The sequence below is a fragment of the Mauremys mutica genome, chromosome 2, assembly GCF_020497125.1.
Source record: "Mauremys mutica isolate MM-2020 ecotype Southern chromosome 2, ASM2049712v1, whole genome shotgun sequence".
NCBI classification, from domain to species: Eukaryota; Metazoa; Chordata; order Testudines; family Geoemydidae; genus Mauremys; species Mauremys mutica.
This window is the reverse complement of record NC_059073.1, coordinates 479,700-507,294: the sequence shown is the minus strand read 5'-3', so window position 1 is coordinate 507,294 and position 27,595 is coordinate 479,700. Positions and strand designations below refer to the sequence as shown.

Sequence of the window (27,595 nt, the reverse complement as noted above, 5' to 3'; positions counted from 1 at the left end):
CTTTCTGGAGACATGCAGCAGTGACAGGCAGCATCTCAGTTAATGCACTTTCAACTTTGGAGCCAAAGAATATGTCATTTTTTCCGTTGCTGAAGTTTAATTCTCAGAGTATTCATTATGGCATACACTTCACATGCTGTCATACTCCCATTTTCCAAACAGAGCACATTATCATTGAAGATTTTCAGGACATTCTGGAGGAAAAACAGATGAACCTCAACTTTGCTAGACCCCTCACCTTGTTCACCATTTTCCCTGTCTGAGAACAGCATCCATAGAAATTTTGGGCACTTCTCACTGCCCAGAGAAACAAAGTAGCACTTAACAGCCTGCCACATATTTACAAGCCTGTTTACAGCTGGGAAAAGACTCAACCAGCGCGTCGGAACATGGCGCAGTAAAGTGGCATACTCCATATCCACAAAGTCAAACATATCCTTCAATGCTGCTACTCTCTTAGCGGAACTGCTGAAATGATTAAACATCTTAATCACCAGAGTCTCAATGTCAACTTGTAGGGTATTGCTAGCATGTTTCACGGCGTTGTGCACAACATGGGCAGGGCAGTTTGCTGGCAAGATATTTTCATTTTGTTTTTTTAAATTCTAGTACACGGATTGTCGCTTTCCATAATTCACGTTTGCATTATCAGCACAGTAGGAAGACACTTTGTTTAGGTCTAGTTTGTGTGTCGCAAGTTTTTCAAGTAATGTGGTGCTTATTGCCTCTGCAGTCTCTTCACTTTGCTCATAGAAGTCTAACAGTTTATCTTGGACCCCATGTTCAGGTGTCCAGTATCTCAGTGATAAGGGGAAAGTTTTCACATTGCCCTTGTTAGATGCATCTGTGGCAACTGAGAAATAGGGACCATCTGGTTTGCTGAGGTCTTTTAAAAATTCTGTTGAGAGCGGTGACAGCACATTTTTGATCAATGCCTCCGCTTTAGTCCGGCCACAGCTGACGTGCTTCGCAATCGTTGAATCTGGATACAAGGTAGGCGCCAGTTTAAGTTCACAGTCACATGAGCGATAGGAGTGTTGATGGACTACTGTGTGGTAAACTTGAGTTAGCTCAGTAGCGATAACCTTGTTATTGAAGGATTCATTTGGCTTGCTGAAAAAATGTGAGACCAGGGTATTGCTCTTGTGAGTCTGGGTGTTTTGTCCATGATTTTTTGATTCAGCATGATGCTTAACATCAGACTCACCACCATGGCAAATGCTAAATTCCTTCCTGCATGCTTTACAAAAGGCTTTTGCATCACTCATAGGATTTCCGAATCCAGGTGTAAGTGGCTTCCCATTCTGTCCTGTATCTGCACTGTCTTTTTTGTTTTTTGGTAGTTCGCTCCTCCCTTGCCGTTGCCATTTCAGGTGGGGTTTTCGGCTGAAGACCGTTAGCTAGATAGCTAGCCACTGAAAAGAACTGAGCAGTCTCTGTGCTTCTTACGTGTTATTACGTGCTCACTGTAGTTTGTCCTACGGTATGCACTGTGGTTCAGAACTGTAAACTACATATTCCTACTGTAAATTTGTGTTACACCGGAAAACAACCTGAAAAACCAAAATTGCCAGTAGATAACCGATCACAATCGGGTTTAATGGGACATTCCCAATCAACTAATTTTCTATTTCACTACCAAATGTAAAATTTTACCTGAATATCGGGACAAATGGTTGTACATCAAGCAGATGTACACTGCCAGGTGCAATCCCTGCTTGCTAATGTGGGTAAGTGAACTGGGCAGCAGCTTAGCAGTTCTCAGCCCCAGCCTGCCCTGCGTAGAATCAGCATGTGCAGAGGCAGGTGCCTCCTTTCCTTAGCTCTGCCATGAGCAAGGTGGACCGGTCTGCACACACTCTGCTGTGGAGGAGGATGCAGCCTCTGACACTTACCTCAGGGACCCGCCGGCCGTTTCCTGGGAGCCACCTCAAGTAAGCACTGCCGGGACCCACGCCTGCATTCCCTACCCCCGCCTTCAGTTGAGGAGGTGAGCAGCAGGAAGGGCAGGGCCGGCCAGGGGAAATGGGGCATGCATGGCGTGGCCAGAGGCACACTGGTCCGGCTGGCCCTGTGCTACCAGCATGCCCCTTCCTGTTGGGGGTGGGCCCATGCTGCGCCACACAGCTCCCCTGCCCAGTGCCCCCTGGATCCATTATGTCTTGCACCCCCTGAACCCACTATGCCCAGAGCTCCCCCACAACAAATGCACAGTGTTGTGCACACCACCACCCTTACTCAGCACCCCCCCACCCATAGCCCCACCACAGCTGCCCAGCACCCCACACAGAACACCCCCACTTGCTAGTTTCCCAATACATACAGATTTCCCCTCCCTCCCTCCCTGTGCCCTTCCCCACAGCCCCACCACCACAACTACACAATGCCCCACACAGATCCCCCCTGCCCAGTGACACACACAGATCTCCCCCACTTCCCAGCACCCCAACAGGCCCCCACTGCCTAGCACCCCAAAACACACAAACCTCCCCCACTGCCCAGCGCCCTCCACACCCTCACAGCCCAGCATCCCCACACACACCTCCCAGACACTCACCATCACACCCTGCCCCCTTCCCTGGCTGCACTCACCAGCCCTGCTGGGAGGTGTCTGGCTCCTAGGGTGAGAGCGGCAAATGGAGTCTGCAGACTCTCCACGTGCTGTACCCGCCACAAGCACGAGCTCCGTGGCTGTGGCTCCCATTGGCCAGGAAAGGCGCCAATGGGAGCTGCTGGAGCCGCGGAGCGGGGCTTGCAGGCACCAGCAGCATGCAGAGCCCCTCCCTCCCCTCGAGGGACCTGCCAAGGAGCAAGGTGAGTCACAGCGGGTGCTTACCTGGAGTGGCTCCCGGGAAGCATCCGGCAGGCAGGTCCCTCTGGCTCCTAGGGTTGCGGGTCAGGTCGGGTCAAGGAGGGAAGGCGGGGCGGGGGTGGGGGAAGAAAGCGGCGCGGTGGAGCTGCCGCCGATCGCGGTCGCGGCTTTTTTTTTTTTTTTCTTTTCCCCCTCTCCTGCCGCTTGGGGTGGCAAAACCGTGGAGCTGGCCCTGCTGCTGCCGGCGCCTGCAAGCCCCGCCCCCGCAGCACGCAGCGGAGACCTCCTCGCCTGCCTGGGGCTGCACTGCAGGCTCCTGCCGGGGGGCGCGCGCGCCGGGAGCTGCCCCAGGGAGGTGAGCCAGCGGCGCCAGTGGCAGCTTGCAGACGGTTCTAGCCAGACGGTCCCGATATCGGGACAAAGTGTGTCCCGACCGATGTAAGGTCGGGACGCGGGACAAGTCCCCTAAAATCGGGACTGTCCCGATAATATCGGGACGTCTGGTCACCCTAGTGTGGGCACTACTCTGATTGGAATGGAACAGCATAGCCAAGCACTGACTTCCCCTCTTTACAGATGGGCTATATTTAGCAGGCAATGATGTTTAGTGAAAGCATGGCAGAGAGAGACTTGACAATGGGAAAGGCTCTGAGAAGTATCTTTGTCAATGAAAAGCAGAAGTTTGATCTTGGGCAAACATACCTTTCTGAGTTTATTTGTAAAAGGATGGAGCTTGAGGTGTAATGAATCAATGGACTGCTGACAACAAAAGCAATGCTCACCTCTCTGGTCCATCACCACCAGAAATAAGAATCCATGAGAGAATTTTTATCTCCTTTTGCTGGTTTCAATCACCAGTCCCCGACCTTCTTGGTGCATTAGCCATTATAGGGCAATTTAATCATAGACACACACAACTGGCTTGTAAAGGAAGCAGTGTCTCATGAATTATGTCATTATGTATTTCATAGTGGAAGATTCATAGTTCGGAAATAGGTACTTACATTAGCTGAGAGCTCACTGCTCAAGAGATATGACATTTTCCATAGCAAAAAGTCAGAAGGTGCTAAGTTCTCTAACTCTGCAAAGAAGAAACCTTCATATTGTCTTCATATGGTCACCCTGCAGCAGGTAGGCTAAATGAACTTTTTGAGAATGCTAACTTATGGAATAGGGTATTCTCATGAATCACATATTCCTCTCTTTTTAAATCTTCATGTTTTTAGGGCATGTATTTCTTCTGGCATGATACAAAATTGAAGTCTAAGGGTACAGGTCCATTCTGTGATGTATTTTACCCTGTATCAGTCTGGGCCAGGGATTGGCAACCTTTGGCACACGGCTCGCCAGGGTAAGCCCCCAGGCGGGCTGGGCCGTTTTTTTTACTTGCCGTGTCCGCAGGTTCGGCCGAGCACAACTCCCACTGGCCACAGTTTGCTGCTCCAGGCCAATGGAGGCTGCGGGAAGCCTCACGGGCTGAGGGATGGGCCATATTCTTATTCACCTGTGTTAAAAATTAAAGAGAGTTGCGCTTCTCACATTGAGAATGGTAGATAATATATTTAGAAAGTTACGCAGGTATATTTGATGTGTTTCTGGTGGTGGTCTCTTTTGGGTCAAGAGAGTTTTTGTATCTCAACGACCATTTGTTTTCCATTCTTTCTTTCCTGTCCCCTCCCCCACCACCCTTCAATCATGAAACTGAATAATTGCTCGCAATTGATTAAAGATAGGAAGGGGTTCAACACAGATCAAATGCCTGAGTTTCCAAGTAATCTTGTTCCCATCTGCTGGAAGTATACGGCACGCAGCTCAGGTTGGGTTAGGGGGCGTCTGGTTGGATACAATTCCATGCCTTAAAATGTTTGTAGTGCCCACTGTGACCCCCCTCTAGCTAAATTTCATGCTTTGAAATCTGACGCTGACTTCTGTTACAAAATCTCTGCCTTTATTGAGGTCTTTTTCTGTTGTTCTTGAAGAGCTAGTTCTTTAAAATTGCATGCACTGAAACTTATTTCCAATTACAGCTTCAAGAGAACGGAGAATCATAATTCCATTTGGCAAAATTGATATTTGACTACTAATTAACTTGTGGTGGTGTTAGAAAGTAAAGGGGGGGGAACAGAACCCAAACTAATTCAGTTAAGTAGCAATGTGGGAAACAGATGGCTCTTTGAACTAGCACTTCCAGAGATTCTAGAGATATATATAAATCACATGCTCTGTGATGTCTTTAGTGCAGTGGTGGGGAGCCTGTGCATGAGTGTGTGTGCATGTTCATGCACATTTCTGTGACCTAGCAAGTGTGTTTCACATGACATATGGTATTGTAGGAGTGTGTTCTCATAAAGTAACTGTAAAGGCAAAGCACCATTTTCCCGTAATTGTAATGTTATGAACTGAATAGTTTGGCTATTGGGGGACATTAAATACTGTTGGTAATGGCATTGGTGTTTAGGATTTTACCTTAGCAGGTCACCTAAGGTTTCAAATGTCTTGTGGGATCCTGCAGTATAAATTCTGCTTTAATTTTAAGATGCCTGCAAAGGAGTTATACCACTACCCCTTCCCTTTTTGTGGTCTTGCTGCTTTGCAGGTGTTCAGCTTTAACAGCACTTGATGGTGAGTGAAATGGTCATATAGGAACTGGATTGATAGGACATGTAAGGCAGACGCTACAGATCACAGTCTTTGGACTATGATATGGAGCGTAAGCTATATTTTTATGTTCTGTTGTCGCCTATGCTTCAAATTCTGCTCATAGAATGGGGGAGGGGGGAGACGGGGGAAAGAAATGTCCAACTGATCTGAAAGTTACTACAGCGGTAACTGCTAGTCACTCTGCACAATCTAAATACCACCAATACTGAACACCTCAACATAGAAACATATGCTCCAGTATATTTAAATCAGTATATTTAAATCAGATTACCCTTCCTCTCTGGAAGGAAAAATCATTGTGCAAACATATTTTGAGCAATGCTGTTTGTTGCCATTGCTGAGAAATGTTGCCTTTTTTTATTTACCTATATACACTTTAATTAAAGTACTCAAATAGAAAGGAATTTTATATAGATTTAAGTTTTTATTCCAAAGTGCACACTGTTTTGTTTTATGTGTATCCTATCTAGTTTGTGCACTCTCAACAATAGGACTTTTCCTTTGCTATAACATGTGGAGTATAATCTTCAACTCTTAATAATCTAGGAGCTAATTTAATAAAATTTACATCCCTAAGCTCTCTGATTTGGCCATGAGATGTTGTGGTACTAAAGATCTGCATGTAGGTAATATGTAGGCAAAAAACAGTGTTGGGTTTTTTTTTGTACATCTGCTAGAATTTTATTATTTTTAAAAAGTAAATTTAAGAATTATATTTAGATTATACTTTTACTGAATCAGTATTCAATATATTGATAGTGCTATTGTCTTTATAATACAGGAAGAAGACAAACCAAAAAAGTAAAAGGCAACACATTTAAAATTGGTCAAAGCAAATAATGTTTTACATAGCAATCTGTGAAATGTAATGCTGTAATATATTATTGTGGCAAAGAGCGTCAGATTCAGAAAAGGATTAGACATTTATATGACTAATACTTGCAGATACCCTATCTTAGGCCTTGTCTACACAACAGTTGAACCAATTTTGACTAAATCATCTTAGAAATTGCTGTAGTTAAATCAGCAAAGTCCCCTTGTGTGAGCACTTGTAAATCAGTTTGAGTGCTATTTCTTTCTTTAGCTTAAATCAGTTCCTTAACAACTTAAGTTGATATAAGAGAAATCAACTCTTCTGTTTCAGGATATAAACCAGCCATTAGCTGCCTAACATTAGGAAGAAACTTCCCCCATATGCATACTAGTGAATAAGTTAACCATCATAGGATTTTACACTTCCCTTTAAATCATCTGGTGTGGGATGTTATTAGAGAAAGTATACTTAACTAGGAGGTTCTTTGGTCTCATTTGATATGATCATTCCTGTGATTATAAAAAAGTCTAGTGAAACTCTTGTGAAACCCCCAAAATCCAACATTTCTTCTCCTTCCCCCAAAAAGGCACTAAGGGAGGCATGACTTTAATGGAGCTGGCTTCTTATTGTCTTGAGAATGGATTCATATTAATCTGTTTTCCATTATTACTAGTCTTCAACACTCAAATGAGGTAGATTGTTGACTACTGAGAAGCAGTGAACAGTAACTAGCTAAATGGAAAAAATAATTTGTGAGGTTTTTTTTTAACATGAACAAAAGTTATCATTTCTAATATGTCCCTCTTACTGTCCCATTGTGTTTAATTTTAACAAATGTTACTGTATCAGAACATACTGTCTTGTACACGTTGTGAAATATCCTGGTGAATAAATCCATTTTCATCTTTTTATATGCCTGTTATCCCATCTTTCACATTTTACAGTTGCTTTGACATGCAGGAAGGTGGTGTGTGGAGTGGGCAGCGTATCACACTGGAGAATATCAAAAAGGTTAAAGTATAGACTCAGAGACTTTAAGGCCAGAAGGGACCATCTAGTCCACTTCCATTTAGTCTGACTTCTGCACATAACCCACCCACTCCCGTAGTAGACCCATAACCTCTAGCGAGTTACTGAAGTCCTCAAATCATGATTTAAAGACTCCAAGTTACAGAGAATCCACCGTTTATACTAGTTTAAACCTGCAAAAGCAGCAAAGAGTCCTGTGGCACCTTATAGACTAACAGACGTTTTGGAGCATGAGCTTTCGTGGGTGAATACCCACTTCGTCGGATGCATGCAAGTGACCAGTGCCCCATGCTGCGGAGGAAGGTGAAAAAAAACTCCAAGGTCTCTGCCAATTTGACCTCGTGACCTCCAAGAAGTCTTTTTTTCTTGCAGATCCGTCCCATCTTCCAGGCCTTGTAGTCTTTCTGCTTTCTCTCGATTACCTGTTTGAGATGATTGCTCATCCAGTTTGGTGTGGAACCCTTGCCTACAAATTTTTCCCCTTGCTTGGGATGCAAGCTTCAGATAGCGTCTGCTACTTGGACTGAAAGTAATTTGAAGCCTCCTCCACATTCAGATCCTTGAGTTCTTCAGTCCTATATATTTTTGTCCCTCACTAAGGTAGTTTGCAGCGCTGGTCATCCAGCTGTGCAGGGCCAGCACTGGTGTGTGGCCACACTCACAGCTACCAATGCTGGTGTGTGGCCACATTTGCAGCATTTGCAGCGCTGTTGGGAGTGATGCATTATGGGCAGCTATCCCAGCGTTCAAGTGGCCGCAACGTGCTTTTCAAAAGAGGGGGGTGGAGTGGGGTCTAGTGTGACAGGGAGCGGGGGGAGAGAGAGAGGGGATTTTTGGAGCCAACACTGTGTGTTTAGCTTCCTGCCTTGAAAAATCAGAACATGTTTCCGACCCCTTAGTCTTTAACTCTTAATTGCAAACAGCCTGCAGCCAGCACGACTCCCCACTGTTTCATTCGCTCCCTGCCTGCCTCTCATTTGATTGTTTACAGCCAGATACAGATGATCACAGCAAACAGGAGCTCTGTTTGTTTTTTAGATAAGCAGCAGCGGCAACGGAGCTCCGCGCGAGCTCATTCATAACAAAACAAAGAGAGGCTGCATAACAAAACAAAGAGAGTAATTTATAAAAGCATTCTGGGATACATCCTTATACCCTGGAGGCCAATCACAGCGCTGGTGTGTGGCCACACTTGATGACCAGCGCTGCAGCACCAGCGCTGGAATCCTTATTCCCCATGCTGAGTGAGGTGTACGGCCAGCGCTGCAGCCAGGGAGTTGCAGCGCTGGAAGTGCCCTGCAGGTGTGGCCACTTACTAATTGCAGCGCTGGTGGAGGCTTTCCAGCGCTGCAACTCGCCAGTGTAGCCATACCCTAAGCATTACAATGCAGATCCAACAGTGATTGACTGAGATAAGAACAGCAAGTTAGTCCAGCATGTATCCCTTTTGGGGGCACAGAGAGAGGATGAGATTGATACATATATAGCACATTATATTTTACAGGGAGATTTTTTTTCAAAGGTACAGAGGGTCATTGAATGTGAATGGGATTTGGGAGTTGTTATTACAAGTAGTGAATGGGAGCTGAAAATCTCCCTCATAGATACCAATTTTGTTTTTTTCCTTTAATACAGTATGTTGTGTCTTGGAAAAGAATTGTAACAGTGTGAAGTATGTGATTAAAAATAAATAAAATTAATAAATAAAAAAGGTCAGGCAATTCCATCTTCATTAAACTTTGATAGCACTTTGGTAGCGAGTCACACAGATTTGACGAAACCATTGGCAGGTAGAAAGTAATCAGTTCTTCAAAGCAAGTAACAAATTTAAAAGTTTTTAAAAGCCATTGACTGGCAGGTGTATGGGAGAGCAGAATTTGGCTCTGTTTTGATACCATTTGGGTTGTTTTCAGGGAGATGACTTCCATTCCTCAATGAGAATTACCCAGTTTGGTTTTGGAAATGATGCTAAAGGCTTGAATGCTCCCATACATTTGGAAAACTGTTTTTGATCTTGGCAAAATATAAAAGCATTATGTATGATGGAATATGTCTCGGATACCAAAAGGCTGCTCTGTTTCATGTAATCTAACAGTAAGTGAATATAACAGGTCAAATTATAGTGATATTTTTTTTTAGTGTAATGGAAAGGTTCATGAAATTTGGGATAGCACTGATTTATTTTCAGTGATACAATCTGCTACCCCTGATTACTTTCTTTATATATAGCTTCCATGCTAGAAAAGAATGAGGATGGCAGAAAAAGGTGGTGCATAGTGTTTGAACTATATGCCAGTTCCTTTTGGAAACATGATTATACTTTGCAGTGTAATTCTGCTATTGATAGCCCCATGTCAGAAAGACAATATGTGTTTTTTATGAAAACTATGTGAACCACCTACAGCTGTGATACAGCGCTGCTATGCTGCAGAAGAATGTTTAAAATAGCATTCTGCTGTGTCAAGATTTTGCATAGGTGTAAAGGTTATGTCCCAGTTGTTTTCATAAGATCATTTAAAAAAAGTGTGTGTTAATAGTAACACCATCTCTACAGTAACTTGGGCTTATTAAACTATTTTTACTAAAACTCCATGCATGTGAGTGCTTCTGTTCTCTACTAAAGCACAATCTATGTTTTATGCAACAACTTACCACTGCATAATTCATTATAGATTTTCTTTCTTTCAAATTGACTCCAGAGAGTCTACACAGCACCACAAGAGATTAAAAAGAAAAATGCACTTCTTAAGTAGGCTGTAGAAGATAGAAGTATTTTGTGTTTCTTCAGGGAAGAAATATTGTAGAAGAAGTGCGATAATGTCTATGAATGAACAAATGGGAAAGTATTACATTTTTATTAGACATATTTGGTTACAGCTGGTCATATGTTGTGGAGAATTTGGTTCACATGTTTACAAAAATGCACTTTTTGTTTTTGGCATCATTTTGAAGCATGGAATTAATTTAAATAGTCTCATGTTATACAGGGTCCAGTTCACAATGTTAGAAAGAACCAGGAGGGTCTTCTGTCTAACAATAATCAGTTTAACAATGCATACAGTTTTCAATTTATATATGGTCCACTTATCCCTTACATTTGTGTTTAACTTCTAATTATGTCATCCTCCCCAGTTCAAATACGAGTGGAAAAACCTTTTCTAGGAATTTAGAGAAATGCATATAATATATCTTCTCCATCCCCAAACTGAGTTCTCAGTTATTAAATGTAAATGTTTTTATGAGGGATATTGGAATATCTATTCTGTCTTGCTTCCATGTGCTCTTCTTCGAACACTTGTTACCTCTTCAGACTCTGTACTATGAGTCACAAGTGATGTAATTCTCTGGATTTGCAAAACAAAACTATGTAGAGCTAACAAAATTCTATCCATTAGTGGTCCTGGTTTGCAAATGTAGTGTGAGATTTACGGACTTTAGCTTCGGTAGTGCCATCGGCATCTGATTTAATCTGTAGGATTAAAAGGTATTAGAAACAACCTCCTCCCTTAGCCCGTTCTCCCATATATGTTGTATAAGTACAGTAATGCGTAAATGACAGCTACCGATTTCTCTACGTTTTTTGTTTCTCCTTACAAACACTTCAGCTTGAGATGTCTGAACTTTAATAACTAAATACTGCATTGAGATATTGTCAGGAGCGTGCGAGTTGCGCAATATTGACATAAATGGAGCTAACTGCAGCTATTTTAGGACTTTAATACACACAAACATGCACCAGTTTAAATGAACTGAATTTGTTAAACCAGTCCAAGGACACATTTATATTGGATTTAGACTGGTTATTGTTTAGTTTGCCCTTGTAAATTTACGGGGGCAAATAAATATGATAAACCAGGTTTAAATAATGTTCAGCCTCTGCACACAAAGTTGCCATGTTGAATTAAATTGGGTTAGAATTATACCTTTCCTTAAATTGTGTCAGCTTTGTGTGTGGAGCAGGCCTTTATTCCTTAATGAGCACATGTATCTTGCAGAAACAGTGCGTCCCAGCATGCAGTTATCCCTCTTCTGAGTGGGGTCTCTGGAGGCTGAAAAGATCAAGATTGAAAATTGCATTCTGGACTAATAACTAGAGCCCTGTGCGGATTCAGAAATGTGGATCTGCATCCACCAGGATCAACCCACGATCCGCTAGCCATCTTTTACCTGTATTCGCTTCCGCGCCTGCAGCAAGCTGTCTCAAAAGGGGGGGTGGAAAAGGGAGCGAGGGGGGGATAGGGTCTTGCAGGGAAGAGACAGTGCGAGGGTGGGGACTGGGGGTAAGGGGCAGTGTGGGGCTGGGGTCTCGAGAAGAAGGGGTGGCATGGAGGGAGAGGCTGGGAGCAAGGGGCTCATGAGCGACGTCACATGGCAGCAGCAGTGTGTGCTGCATCACAGTGGTGTGGAGGGGAGGGGTGGAGCGGGGCGCCGGGGCCCCGCCTGCTCCAATCCCTATAGCCAAGAGAGACAGAGCTCTTGACTTCAAGTCTGAGAAAGGTACTAAGAGTGTCACAGCTAAATACAGGATTGAACAGATAGTTATCATAAGTACTCAGCACATAAGTATTTAGCACATATCATAAGTATTTAGCACACCATTCAAGGTGAAGTGGCCCGTTAATACCCCTGTTGTCATAGGACAAAAAGGGGAGTCAGACAGTCATGTCTCGTGAACACCTCCTGTTAGTTGGGTGTAAACCTGCAGAGTGTTTCTCTGCTTCTGGATCCCCCTGTTGGCTGTTAACCTCCTCAGGTGGGTCTTTAGTGGCTCAGCCCTCTAGCCAAATCAGATACAGTCAATATGCATGAACAAACCCCTTCCAGGATAAAAGATTCAACTGGGCCTGTCCCTGTGCCCTTGTTCAAGTCTTTAGCCCTGACTCTGGGCTCAGTCCTCAACCTCTTCTGGGCTAGTTTTAAGTCTGTGCCTGCTCTGGTATAGAGCAGTGCCCTTAGGGCTTTCTCCCTGGAGACTCTTTGCCTTATCAGTTCTTATTGCCCCAGTTGTCCAGCCATGCCACTCCTTCATTTCAGCCCTCTTCCGGTGGGGGGACCCGGGCCTGCCAGCTACTCTGGATCCTAACCCAAGAAACCTACAAATAGCAGCCACGTGCTGCTTCCTTTTAATGGTTGCTGCCGCTATTCCCTGGGCCCCTTCCCACGTAGCCCCTTCCACTTCACCCTTACCTCAGGGCTGAAGTTCTCCACTCCTCTTCTCTCTCACCAAATATCAATGCCACCAGATCCCATCTTCTGGTTGTCCCTTGAGCCACCTGCAACGAGCACCTTTCTTACGGCTCTGGTCCCAGCCAGGAGCTGACCTGCTCATCACCTACAGCTCCTTTTAGCTGAACTTGCTGTGCTCTGATAGGCTGCAGGGAAGCAGCCATTCTAGGCAAGCGTGGAGGACCCACCTTCACTGCTCCTTCTATGGGGCAGGTTTTGATAGGACTGTGAGGCCTCCAGCAGGAGACCTCAAAGGGCCTGGTACACCCCATCACAGGGACTTAGTGGGTTACAGATTGTTGTAATAAGCCATAAATCCAGTGTCTTTTGTTAAAACCGTGAGTTTTTGTTTCTAGCAAAGTTATGGATTTAAGCTCCTGGGTTCATCTTTTGAAGGTGTTGTGCAGGTTTCCTTTGAGAATGAAGGCTGATAGATCAGTTATAGAGTGATCCCTTTGTGAAAAGTGTTCACTCGAAGGTGATACAGTGTTTATTTTTTATCAGTTTCTGGTGTGACAGTGCAGTGGTTGTTGTCTGGTTTCACCCACATAGTTGCTATTGGGGCATTAGTGCACTGGATGAGGTACATCCCGCCTTGTGATAGGCAGGTGTAGGGCCAATAGATCTTGAAAGCAAATCATTCTGTATCTAACCTATCAGTCCTCATCCTCAAAGGAAACCTGCATAGGACTTTCAAAAGACAAGCCTCAGAGCTTAAATCCATAGTTTTGCTAGACACTTGAAAATGGTCTTAATAAAGGCACTGGATTTATGGCTTATTACAACAATCTGTTATCCACTAACCCCCCCTTTGGTCTATGACTACGGGGGTGTTAATGGGCCACTTCACCATGAATGGTCCCTTAGAATATATGCTAACTACTTATGCTAAACTGGTTTCAGAGTGGTAGCCATGTTAGTCTGTATCAGCAAAAAGAAGGAGGAGTACTTGTGGCACCTTAGAGACTTTGGGCATAATCTTTCGTGGGCTAAAACCCACTTCATCGGATGCATGCAGTGGAAAATACAGTAGGAAGACACACACACACACACACAACATGAAAATATGGGTGCTTTTTCATGTTCTCTTTGTATATATATCTTCCTACTGTATTTTCCACTGCATGCATCCGATGAAGTGGGTTTAGCCCATGAAAGCTTATGCCCAAATAAATTTGTTAGTCTCTAAGATGCCACAAGTACTCCTCGTTCTGTATGCTAAACTGTCTGTTTGATCTTGTATTTAGCTGTGACATTCTTATTACCTTTCCCAGACCTGAGGAAGAGTTCTGTGTAGCTCAAGAGCTTGCCTTTCTCACCAACAGAAGTTGGTCCAATAAAAGATATTCTGTCACCCACCTTGTCCTGGGACTGACATGGCTACAACAATACTGACTTAATAAGGCATACCCAGTTTGAGTTCTGTCCCCACTAAAGAATCCTTTCCCCTCTATCCTTAAGGAAGCTCTCCAAGTTCCCCAACCACACACTGCCCCCTGCTCTCCTCAGTCCCTTCTTACATCTTACAAAATATCTTGCATTTAGCCAAGGTAGAAATACACTGCTTTGGCCATTTTTTAACTCTTGGGCATTCTGCTAACTTTCACCACTTGGAGGCAACACATCATTTTCCTGTTGATTTCTCTCCTTGCAGCTTGCTTGCCCTGCTAAAGATCTGCTCAGGTTTTTGCTCCAGGTGCTATTGCCTCAGCTGAGAAACAAAAACTAAAAGGCACAAGTTAATATACACATCTCTATCTCCAAGCAGGCAGGCATGCAAGAACAAAGCGGAAACTCACAACCCAAATGTATTCATCAGTATAATTGATCTGGCCTGTCTGTTTTTTTAACATCCTGCAAGTGGAATTGAAGCTGAATCAAAACTGCTTGACTTGAGTGGGGCCAGGATTTCACCCTAGGCTTTATTCTTAAAGCAGCTTTGTGGCCATGCCATGAAAAAGTAGACTTTTCCTGCCCTCAATTTTATGCAACAACTGTGCGAAAACCCTCTCTTGGCATTCCAGTGAATATGCCCACTTGGGCAAAGTAACCATTTCAGCAAGTCATTTGTAGCTAGCCCTTAATTTCAACTTGGAAAGTTGTCAGCTGGGAGTCAGCTGGTGGGAGGAGCAGAGGCGGAAAAGACTGGGTACAACATTTCCTCATCCAGACTATCTCATGGTTGTGTGAAAGGTCAAACACCACATACCCAGTATATACTAGCATTGCCAGGCCACAGAAAATAGGTCAGATAAAAAAATAACAAAACAAAACACACAAACATATTTGGAAGTAGTTCACTATATTTAACAAGGGAAGATGGATCAATGGAGTATCTATGATTAAAACTCTTAGAGTACGTCTATACTACGCACCAGATCGGCGGGTAGTGTTCAATGTATCGGGGATCGATTTATCGCGTCTTGTCTGGACACGATAAATCGATACGCTAATTGATGCCCGTACTCCACCTAGGCAGGAGGAGTAAGCACAGTCGACCAGGGTGCCATGGAAGTCGACTTGCCGCAGTGAGGGCGGCCAGGTAAGTTGAACTAAGATACTTGCATATCTTGGTTCGAAACACCCCCCCCTCTCCTCCCCAGTGTAGATCAGCCGTTACATTGGGAGTAAACTTTACTTTTCTCTTCTGCAGGGTGTAAACATGAATAATTTGGAAAAATGCAAGCACTGCTCTCTATAACTGATGCTTTAAACAAACATACACATTATATAATGATGTTTAATGAATGGCAATTTGTACTTAACACAATAAAGATTTCTTAGATAAGTTGTGAAGTAAATCTTTCAGTGCAGTTCCCTGATGATGTTACATCTTTCTATCAGTCAAGTGTTGTAGGCCTTTTACTTAGGAATCTTATAATAGAACATTGGACAGACACTTTGACGCACAAATTAGAATTTTCTATATTAAGCTAAAACCCAAGATAATTCTACATGAATATTTTCTACTTAAATGTATTCATTTATCTAGGCATAAACTTTTTCAGTTTCATTAACATTTGATGTACCACAATTTCATCACAGAACACAGAAAAAATTCACTGTACAATACTTAGCACAAATGTCCAAAATGTGTGGAATACATAATTAAGTACACAGTTAAAAGGAATTGGTTAACTTAGTCTTCTATAAGATGCAGGAACGGGTTGAGGTATTTGGACTACATGTAACCTACTTAACTAGTAGGGTTTTTTTTAAATTTATTTTTTAATTTCCAAATTTCAGGAAAAAAGTATTATGTGGCCTATTAATTTTTTTAAGCAAAGGCAGTATTAAATATGGAAAAGCTTATTGAAGTAAGTTTTTAAGCAATACAGCTATTAGATACTTTAATCTGTTAAAAAAAACTCAGTCAATGAATACGTATTTCCACTGTGTACAGTCTATTGGAAATGCGAGGAAAGGAGGAGTGATGAAAAGGAGTAGTAATAATTTGCCTGTTGCAAATGCTCTCTGATTCCCCCTTTCTTTTCATATGAGTTGCATTTTAAAAATTAGTTTCTCTGTTTATTGTTGCCACTCTGACTGATGGCAGCAAGCCAAGGAAGGATTTATAGTGCAATAGCACCAGGTTATAAATATAAAACTTACAATGCTGATCAGGACACAACTGCATTCAACTGGTTGATTTACTAAATTAGATCTGAATGCATCAGATTCTGCTCTCCATTACACCAGCAGAAGTCTGGAATAACTCCACTGAACTCAGAGCAGTTATTCTAGACTTCTGCTGATGTAACAGAGAGAGCAGAATTGGACTCTTCTATTTAGATGCCTACATAGTACCATTACTGTATTTGTATTAAATAATACATGGCTCGGCACTTCACAGGCAAATAAAAGACAAAGTCCCTTCCCTGAGAAGCTTACAGTCTGAAGGCTAAAGCATAGTGTTAAGACACAGCCCTGCCTGGTGGTTAGTGCAGAGGTGCATCACTGCAGCTGGTGCTCCAGGAGGCATCACATTTCTTTAAGGTGCAATGACTCCTGGAGCTTCCAAGAAGCACAACTGTAGCATTACTCTCCCTTTCGCATGAAACTGGCTGGTATGGAGAGGTGAGTTCACAGCTGTTGTTTTCCTGCGGCCTTAACCAGTGCTGCTAGCAGCATTAGCCTAGAGGAGTCCTTGCCATTCACTTCTACTTGGGTCAGTCATAAGGGAGAAGCCCCTGGTAATCTCTTCTTCCTTTCTGTAACCACACGGGACGGGAACAACCTGATCCTAAGTTGAAAAACAAAACATTGTATATGTGGACAAGCACCGGGGATGCATTGGTGTGGGGGGCATGACGGGAGGGAGACAGGAAGAGAAGGGCTTCAGAGAGTAAGTAATGTGCTTGCTGAAGTTGTGAATGCAAGTATTATGAGGATCATATTTTTGGTGGTTATGATACTACTTTCTACCTTCCTTTACACCAGCGGTGGGCAAACTTTTTGTATGACGGGCCATGAATGCTCACAAAATTGGAACTGGGATGAGGCTGGGGTGGAGGGGCATGAGGACTCTGGCTGGGGGTGCGGACTCTGGGATGGGGCCAGAAATGAGGAGTTCAGGGTGCGGGAGGGGGCTCCGGGCAGGGGCAGAGGGGCAGGGCCGAATTAATCTTTTGTGGGCCCTACACCAAATGTATTTGTGGGCCCCCATGAGGGCAAGGGGAGGTCAGTCCTCAGCGCAAGGGGCTGGCCGCTGGCAATAGGGTGTGGCATGGCGGGGACGGCCCCACTCTGCCTAGCCCAGTGCAAGGGCAGTTGCCAGACATACAGTGGTCTGCCCGGCCCTGTGCTGCCAGTATGCCTCTTCCCCCTGGGGGGCAGGTGCATACCGTGCCACACAGCGCCCCTGCCCAACACTGCCCCCCTGACTCCCTATGGCCAGAGTCCCCCCCTAGACCCGCTGTGCCCAGCACCCCACAGACCCTTCCACAAATGCAGCACGCCCTGCACAACACCCCCTGCCCACAGCCCCAGCACAGCTGCCCAGTACCCCACACAGAACTCCTACTCTCTAGTGCCTGAACACACACAGATCTTCCCCGTCCCCTCAAAGCCCAGCACCCTCCAGACAGGGCCGGCTTTAAGCCGATTCACCCGATTCCCCGGAATCGGACTCCGCGCCGAAGAGGGGGCCCCGCTCTGGGGGTCTTCGGTGGCGGGGGGTCCTTTGGTGCCGCGGAAAACCCGGAGCAGACACCCCGCCGCCGAGTATGCTAATCGGGCCCCGCGGGTCATAAAGCTGGCTCTGCCTCCAGAGACCCACTCCTCCCCCCCCCCCCCCCCCCCCCGCCTCTCGGCCGCACTCACCAGCTCTTCTGGGAGGCAACTGTGGCTTCTGGGCTGAGCCAGCAATGCAGCCAGGACTGGTCCCAGGGCGGGGAATCACACCAGCCCCTCAGGAGTGGTGAGATCAGCCATGCCAGAGCCAGACGGCTCCGCTCCGGAACGATAGGTGGGGCCCCACAGGTGGTGGGAAGGAGAGACTGCCCAGAGCTGGAGGTGCATCAGGGTTGGGGCAGGGGGTTAGGCTCCAGGGGGGATGGCTCAGGGATGCAAGCACTTACCTCAAGTGGCTCCTGGAAGCAGCGGCACGTCCCTCCTATGTGGAGGTGCAGCCAGGAGGCTCTGCTGCACGCTGCCCCGTCCTCAGGTGCCACTCCTGCAGTTCCCATTGGCCGCGGTTCCTGGCCAATGGGAGCTGCAGGGGCAGCGTGTGCGGTGGAGTCAGCGTGCAGAGCGCTGTGGCAAGAGAGGCAGGAATAGAAGAATACGGTCTCTGTTAACTAGGGAGAGTTCAAAGACAGTTGGATGGTCCACTATACTGGAGATAGCAGAATGGTGAAGGAGGATGGGAATGCAGAAGAGGCTTTTGACTTGAGCAGCAAGAGGTCAGTGACAGCTTTAGTGTTAGAGTATGAAAGCTGAGGTTAGAGGATTTAGGAAAGAATTAGTAGAGAACTTCTTCAGTGTAGCATCTGCTCCTGCTTAAATTTGGAGGTAAAGAGAGGAGTTCTTTTTGAATGGAGGGGGGTGGGGTGGGGTGAGGTGAGGTAATGTTCTGAAGGTGGAAGGAAAGGGTACTGGATATTACTTTGCTATGGGCTGCATGAGCAAACAGATAGGTTCAAGGGTCAGGCTGAAGATTAGAATGAGGGAAGTATAGTAAACCACAAAGTTTTGAGTTACATTTAAGGGAAAAACTCTGCAATGACTTATATCCAGTGCAACCCCCGTGCAGATTTTGGCCCTGTTTCCAAAATTGGGCATTTAGAAACTGGAAGATAGTGGCCTATATTCTGTCTTTACATCTATGCAATATAAAAATGAACTTTGTTTTGACTGCACATGTCTGTGGGTAGAACTGGGCCCTCTGTGTTTTGTATAGCAGAATATTGAGTGCAGTGAGAGGTAATAGTGTGAAAAATCTTATTATTATCCAAAGTGAATGAAGTGGATTTTCTTGTTAAGAATTTAAATGTCAGCGTTAGAACTAAAATATTTACTGTGCAATATTTTCCTTTACAGAACTTTTGTTCTCCCTTTCTTACAGGAATTTAACAGTGGATTTAGAACATGGAAACTAAGACTTTGGAAAATTGTTTTAATACCAAAATAATTGTTTAAATACAGTCTTAATAAAGATTAGCAGGGTGATTATTGAGAGATAATGTACTCTGACTCAAAATCATGTCTTGGTATTAAGTATTACTGTTTAAGTATGCAATAAGAAAAGAGATATTTGTGTTAAAACCGTTTATGGTAAAAAGCAAAAGACTGGGTTCTGGGGTAAATGTGTCTAATGTTCTTTGCTCATGTAAGAGAGTTTGTTGAGGACAGAAGACCTCAGATATAAACTTATGAAGACTTTTTCTCTAATGGTCCAGAAGTGAAGGAAAGTTTTGTTTGCCTCTCATTCTAGGTTGTCTCATGTCTCTGGTTCTTTCCAGCTAGCTATAGTTTGAGACCGGTCTTACCATAGTCAGGGCGAAAGGTTTCTGGAAAGCCAGAGCCTGTGTCTCACTAAGTGGTAGTAGCTTTTTCACCTGCTCCACATGCAAAGGATCTCGCTCTTAGCTATTTTTTCCTGTGTATATCGCCTGTGTATTAAATCTCCATCTTTCTGTAATAAATACAGCAAAACCCATCCTAGAGAGCAGACATATTAGCACTTTTATGTTAAAAGTGCACCTCAAAGTGTACCCAAATGTAATGATCACAGTTCTTCTTGACCTTTATTAGAACACCACCGTTAAACAGTCTTTTGTAAATCTCTTGAGTGGTCAGTCACTGATGGTAGTTTTCACTGTCTTATTTTCCAGTTGGTTTTGTCAAGAGAGTGGGACAGCTTATTGATAGTGCCAAGAATATTCCAGTGTATCATTTATGTTACTTTAGTTACCTATATTGAAGGTCAGATTTTGCCTTGGTTCTTCACATGTGAAATCAACAGAAGCTCCATGTGTATCTGAAGGCAGAATTTGACCCTGAATGCAGTTGTATCTGGTACAGACTTGATTAGATTTACAGGCCAACGACCAGTTATCTGTAACAAATATGCCACTGTGGGAGAGGTCAAACATTTAATAGGAAGTTCTTAATGTGCTCTGTTTTGTATTCTGAATATTGGATGTGAACATTTAGACCTCAGTGCTGCTTAAATTTATACATGAGTAGCGCATTGACTTTAATAGGATTAGTCCCATGATAAATTAAACACATGTGTAAGTGTTTGCAGGATTGGGGGAATAAAAATACCATGCTGGATTCTAGTGTCTGTGGTGTTTTTTTTTTTTTTTTTTTTGGCTAAAAGTAGTGTCTCAGCTAGTGTCCTGCTCCCTGTTCCTCAGGAAGAATAAATAAAAAATTAACCAGGGCAAAAATGGTTGCAGTATATTTTGTTTTAGAACAAATGTAAACCTTGTCTGTCAAGTAAAGCTATATTTTGACTAAATTATTTGCAACAATTTATAAAGGAATTTAGCAGAGACTAGATTTAAATTATATTTTTACAGTTGGACATTGGATAATCATTTAGATCCTTTTGAACCATAGCAAATGTTCTGGAAGAAGCTTCTATTTATTGAAATATAATGTTGCCTTGACTTGTTGACTTGTTTCTGAGAAGTGTGTGTGTGTGTGTGTATATATATATATATAGGGCACAAAATGAGTGTGTAGCTTCCAAGCCTCTATGAATAAGGAAGGAGGCTTGTCTGCTTTGAGTTTCACACCATCCGGAGATACAGAAGGGATTTATCATACTGTGTCTAACTTTAAGAAGAATTTATGGTAGAGTAGTAAAAGATTGGATCCATTTTAGGCTTAAGTGGTTTCAATAGAGAACTTGGAAAGTATTGATTAAAAAAGGGCTAAATCTGAAAGAGAAATGGAAAATGTGGAAAATAAGGATTGATGTGTGTGATGCTTTCCTAAGAATACTGAAGATTTGGAAGTTTTGAAAAATCTAATCGATGACCCGGAAAACAGGCTCTGATTAAGAAATGTCCAGTTGGAGGGAGTTCCTGAAAGCATAGAAAGAAAAGACACAGATTTTGTTTTTGCAAGGGATTTTTACTGTTATGGAGCAGTATATTTTGTAAAATCATACCCAATTCTGATTAATGTCTAAAGGAAATAGTTCAGGCAATGCAGTTCCAAAATAGACATGCAAATTTATCTCTAGTTTCCATAGTTCGTGAAAGACTTTATTTTATCTAAATTTAAATTGGAGAGTTCTTAAGTTAAAAAGAAGACTGAAACATGTGTGACTGGGCGAGGAGTTACTTTTTCCTGCTAGATAAGATTTGCCAGTGGAATCCAGATATATCTGTCTCTTTTCTCATGGATGTTACAATGTTTCAGAATAAGGAGGCAAATAGAACCATAAATGGTGGTAGAATCTCTCCAGAGAATCTTTTACTCTCTCCAGTATAAAATTGCTAGCAGTTTTGTTTTATTTAAATACCCAAGAGATGTCTTTATGTTCTTTATGTGTTTCCTATTAAAAGCTTTTTGCCAAGAACTATGTTTGAGGAGTCTGGGTAATTTCATTTTATTGTAAGGCATATGGCAGATTAAGTCCTAGTATTTTTAAAGAGGACCCCTATTGCAAAAAATTTTTAAAAAAATTGTGAAGTTATATGCTTAATGTCTCAAACAGCAAAGGGTATAAAATTAGCTTGAAACAAATGTTTTACATAGTTTAGTTCAGTTATTTGCTGAATGCCACTTTCACCTTTGCTCTTTGAGACAATCAGTTCTTAAGTTTACAGTTCTCAGTTTGGAAAAAGGCTTCATCCATTGAGGCTTAAGGCCTCTTTATTCCCAAAAGCACTTTAAGAATGCATTAACTTTATGCATGTGCTTAAATGCTCTGCTGAAGAGGGATGGACTGAAGCACATACTTAAGTACCTTACTGAATTATAGTCTCAAAAAGGACACTTGCACCTGTGCAAGCTATGACAATACATCTTATATAAGTCACATAAGGAAATACACCTCATATTTCAGGCCATGTCACCTGCCCTGTCTTCTCATGCGATAGCGTTAATGAGGAGCCCTGAGGGGCAAGGCTAGAATTACTACCTGTGAATCTCTGACGTGTACTGGCATGGCAAGCCCCCATCTTTGCATCTCCTGTGAAGCCGCTGAATCCATGCAGTTGATAAGAGTAACCGAGGGAGATTTCCACACTACATCTCAAGGTGTTTAATAAGTACGTTTTTTTCCTGCTGTGAGGTTTTCTACAGAAGATGATGATTTGGTTCATTGTTTATAAACATTTGATCAACTCCAGCTGTGTGTGCTTCTTAGCTTGCTAATACTGTAATATTAAAGATTTAAACAGTCCCAAGAAGCCTCTGAATTTACCTCTTTGTTGACGTGGGTAGTACATCTCATAAACTTGCCATATCTCTTCAGATGGAGACAGTTTTCTGGCAGTGTAGATCACAGTGCTTTCCTGGGTTTACATTGCAAAAGCTACCTGTATAATGAAAAAAGCCAAGTACCTATATCTTTTTCCAAAGGAAGCTTAGTTTCTGCAAACATCAACAACATTTGTAGAATGTTATCAACATTACAGAGTTTTTGCAATTTTCTCATGCCTCTGACTTTCCGGTGTCCCAGATCATAACTCCCAGAGTTGGACTGCCAGGAAGAGTACTGTGGAGGCATTCCTAAATTTAACTGGGCTTTAGTTTGGAGGAGGAATGGGAAATCCCAGATCCCAGCAATGCTACTATCTATAGAAGCCTGGATTCAGGCCCATATACAAACTTTGCAGCTCAAAACCATCTTCATTTTGGAGAAAGAAATAGTTGCATTGTGTTAGAAAGGACTCATAACTGCTCTGTCCAATCCTGATGTTTTTACTCAGGATAAGATTTTATACTGGTGCAGTGCTCCTAAGCTATAAGGCCTGCAATTTAATTTTTAATTTACATTATGTATCAAACTCGTGTATGTTACTACTGTGTTTTTTTTTCTTGGTGTAGAAGTCATTTTGTTTATAAAGGTTTACTAAACACTTAAACTTATTTAGTATAGGGTAAACACACATTTTTCCTTTTCCTTCGGTTGCACTAAATAGATAAGTATTTTGCAGGGGCCTTATGATACTTCATTATTGAAGTGGCAGTGTGGGAACTGTTATTTGTGTGTTATACTTGAGCCAATTCAACATTTATTATTGTAATGATATAAAATCATGCTGTTTGTTGGCAGACGTGATCTTGGCCATTAGAAAAATTGCATCCTCCTGGTTTTATGCATAATTTGGGAATTTAAATTTTAAAATAGGTTGGCTTGTACTTGATCTCTCTAAAGGTTTTCAGTGACAATGTATTACTCATCATCAGTATCAACAGTATCATTCATCCTATTTCCTATTTGACTAAAGATTGCATCCTTCCCCCCCCGCCCCGTCTATCATATCTGTTATTTCTAATGTGTTCCTCCCAATAATATTGAGATGATTTTCTCCCTCTGCTTGTACTGTATGTAGTAGTAAACTTGAGGTGGTCTTGTGATACAGATGCTAGCGTTAGAGTGACAGTTTAGCTGTTTTTCAGGTTTGGAGGTAGTGAAATTGAGAATGGTGCAGTTTCTATTATTATTTTATGTGTACTGCCATAACACTTCAAGTTCCCAACCGAGATCAGGGCCTCACTATGCTAGATGCAATGCAAACACATAGTAGGAGACAGTCCTGCCATGAAGTGCTTGTGATCTAATTAGACAAGACAAAGATTGATAAAGGAAGCATTATTCCCCCCCCCTTTTTTTTTAACAGGTGGGGAAGTAAAGCACGGATAGGTTGATTTGCCAAAGATTACCATAGATAGGATGGGAGGTGAAGGCAGCAATAACAAAAATAAATATGAAAAAATTGGAATATGGGGAATCTGAATGCAATGAGTACAACAAACCAGCAGTTAGGAAATGCAGACAATTGATAAGGGAAGCTTAAAGTATCAATGAAAAATATGTGGCCAGTAAGGTTAAGGACAATAAGAAGGAATTCTTCAACTATAACTGAAATGAGTAAAATCCTAATAATGATATGGGTTAGATCAGGGGTGGGCAAACTACAGCTCGGGGGCCAAGCTCCTGCTGGGAAGTGGGGTCTGGGGCTTGACCTGCTCTGGTGCTGCAGCCGAAGAGCAGGTTTGGAGGCCTCTCCTTGCGGCTCTCGGAAGCAGCAGCATATCCCCCCTCTGGCTTCTACATGTAGGGGCAGCCAGAGAGCTCCGCTCTGCACGCTGCATGTTGCCCCCGCCCCAAGCACCACCTCTGCAGCTCCCATTGGCCAGGAACTGCAGCCAAAGGGAGCTGCAGGGGCAGCGCCTGTGGATGGGGCAGTGCACAGCAGAGCCACCTGGCTATGCCTCTGCATAGGAGCCAGAGGCGGGACATGCCACTGCTTCTGGGAGCCGCTTGAGGTTAGCGCCGCCTGGAGCTTGCACCCCTGAGCCACATCTTGCACCCCAACCCCCTCCCCCAGCCCTGATCCACCTCCCACACTCCAACCTCCTCAGTCCCAGCCCGGAGCATGCTCCTGCACCCCAAAAGCCTCATCCCCAGCCACACCTCAGAGCCAGCACCCCCAGCTGGAGTCCTCACCCCCCCCCGCCCTGCACTCCACCCCTCCTGCCCCAGCCTGGAGCCCCCTCCCTCACCCTGGACTCCTCATTTCCGGCCCCACCCCAGAGCCCACACCCCCAGCCAGAGCCCTCACCCCCTGCACCCCAACCCCAGTTTGTGAGCATTCGTGGCCCGCCATACAATTTCCATACCCAGATGTGGCCCTTGGGCCAAAAAGTTTGCCCACCCCTGGGTTAGATACTAGACAAGAATGGTAAAACTGTCCATCATGATGTAGAAAAAGCAGAAGTATTCAGTACATATTCTGCAGTGAAAGTGAAATACTTTCTAGGAGAAAAAGGCATAGCAAGATCCATCAGTTAGAAGATAAAGCTAGAAATAAGGTGCTCATTTTTAAGTGAGGGTAATTAACCATTGGAACAATAGTGGTAGATTCTCCATCACTTGAAGTCATTAAATGAAAACTGGATATCTTCCTAAAATATATGTGACAACACAATCAGAAGTTATGGGCTTGATACAGGAATTACTGGGTGAGGTTCTTTGGCCTGTGTGATGCAGGAGGTCAGATATGATGATCATGATTGTCCCTTCTAGCCTGAAAAAAATCTATGAATAAAATCCCATAGGAAACTTGTGTAATATCTGGGTATTGAATTTCTATCACATGGGCCCCAATCAAGTGCCGTTTGTTAACCATAAAGTCATCCTTCTTCTTAGATTTCAGTGTGTGAGTGTTTTTCACAAGACTGTAAATGATGAGTTTCTGTATGGTCTGTATGCATATTCAGATCCCGCACTTTATGAAAGAGTAAGAGTTAGTCCTGGTGTCCTTGGTCAAAATGTTCTCTCACTATTGTGCAGCATGCTGCAAACCAGTTGACAGCTGCCCTCCACTTCAGAGATAGCTGCTTGTCAGCAGTGCTGTAAATACATTTCACAAAACATTTATGGCTCCTTTGTGATGAAAATTGCCATGCCGGTGTAACCATATTTATAGATTCTGGGGACTGATGGCACAGCCTGCATTGTGGTGACTCTGTTAGTTTGAGACAAGAGGGTGCAGAGCTGAGTATTGTGGGTCTTTTTTAAAATCCTGTTTTAATAGTTTTCATTAACAGATTGTCCATCTGCTTTCCATGAATGGAAGATGAATTACGGAGTTAAGTTAACCTACTGAGTGTGCAGGAAAATTACTCGTGATTAACTTTCTTGAGCAGGAGCTGCTCATGGTAGTAAGCACTATGCCTTGGATTTGCACTATTGGGCTCTTGTTTCTACTTAATATAATAGATTGTCAGATTAAGGCACCTAATGCTTTTCTTTTAATTAATCTCCAAATTGAAAATAACTTAAAAAATCAGTTGTGTAGTTTAAAAAATTAATGACAGATAATAACAAAACTCAAATCCCTGCCCCATGCACCTGACTATAGTTGACGAGATCCGTGTGAAACATGGATAGTATATATTCTACTCTCTGTGCGGTTTGGCTCCCAGCTTGATTACACATGCTCCTGCTAGCTCAATGAGAGCTAGAGAGAGTATAAACAGTAATATTGGTAGCATAGGCAGTGGCAATTGGGCTACATACCCACAAGGCTCAGGTGGGGTTGCTCTCAGCATGGATATGCTGCTGTCCATGCTACCGCAGCTACCCTGCTCTTTATACTCATACTCGCTCTCATCGAGCCAGCGTATGCATTTGCAAGGTGGAAATTGCACCTCTAGCTCATCGTGTAGATGTAGACTAAGCTGTCCAAGAGCATTCTTCCCTTCCCATTGTCATGGCTGCCTATCCTACTTCTGAACCTTCCCACCTTAGCCAGTTAATTTTTTGTTTTCTTGAAATATTTGGATTAGAAGCGCTTCCAGGCATAGACTATGAGTCAGACTCCCCACTGCCTTGCAAGTTGCGCAGTCATTTCTGTCTGTGCACAATGGGTGTCAAGGGCTACCAAAGCAGAATGTAAATGACTACCCAAGGCACAGAGCAGTGGAGAATCTAGCCCTGTGTGGTTTTGATTTTCCTGCAGTCATGCACACCTACAGTGCTAACATTTATTTGTAGTTCAGTAGCCCTCCAACCCCAGTTAGCATCAGGACCCCACCGTGTTAGACACAGAGAAAGATACAGCCCATGCTCTGAAGAGCTTACATTATAACTTAAGACAAGATACTACCAAATGGGGGCAGCAAAAGAGAAAAGGGAACAGTGAGGGGAAGATGAGGATGGCAGTGCTGAGAGCTCTCTTGGTTACATTTAGTAGCTGTCAAAACACGGGAAGCACATGGCATCTAGCAAGACTTGACCCTCAATCTCCAGATCTGCATGTAAAGATACAGTTCTGATTCTTCAGGATGACAAGCATCTCATGAGAGCCCTCATTCTCCATTGTTGTCAGTGAGAGAAGGGAGGCTCAGCAATTTTCAGACCTAATTCAGTAAATATGAATCAGAGAAATATTTTTTGTAATTTTTGTTTTGTTTTATCTAATCGCTCTCCATCCATGCATATGTCCTTTAAAGGCTATGTTAAATGCTTGACTGTAGATAGACGCTAGCTACTGTGACATTAACACTTTAAATTGTTGTACTTCTTTGGGGAATATTTGTGGTTATTTTTCTTGCAGATATGGCCAGAAACACTAGCTGACTGATAAGGAGAGTTAGCACTCTGATACGGAGTTATCAGCATGAAAGCAAGCAGCATCAATCATGTTATCAGTCTGTCTTTAGAGTTTAATGGAAATTCACTGTACTATTTTACAAACAACTGATAAGAGTGGCAAAATAGCAATAATATATTCATTACAAAAAAAAGAAGGAAATAAAACCCCTGAACGTAACCTTCTGTTGACTTAGGCTAGTCGCTTAAATCAAAATGTAAGAAAGGGATTCAGATTTAAGGTGGTCATTGTGTCCTTAGTTCA

General features: G+C 43.3%; 1 protein-coding gene across 2 annotated transcripts; it reads right to left on the bottom strand.

Annotated features, from left to right (window-relative positions):
• Window positions 1–237: 237 nt before the first annotated feature.
• Window positions 238–2,882, bottom strand: LOC123364684. 2 transcript variants are annotated; one of them, XM_045007004.1, is made up of 2 exons: window positions 2,837–2,882; window positions 238–1,553 (listed from the first exon to the last, which is right to left on the bottom strand). In XM_045007004.1, exon 2 carries the CDS (start codon window positions 1,266–1,268, stop codon window positions 606–608), a length of 663 nt encoding a protein of 220 aa, XP_044862939.1. In that variant the 5' UTR covers window positions 1,269–1,553; window positions 2,837–2,882; the 3' UTR covers window positions 238–605. The 2 variants fall into 2 exon arrangements, with proteins under 2 accessions (XP_044862939.1, XP_044862940.1); XM_045007005.1 differs by lacking the exon at window positions 2,837–2,882 and adding an exon at window positions 1,657–1,861.
• Window positions 2,883–27,595: the final 24,713 nt, after the last annotated feature.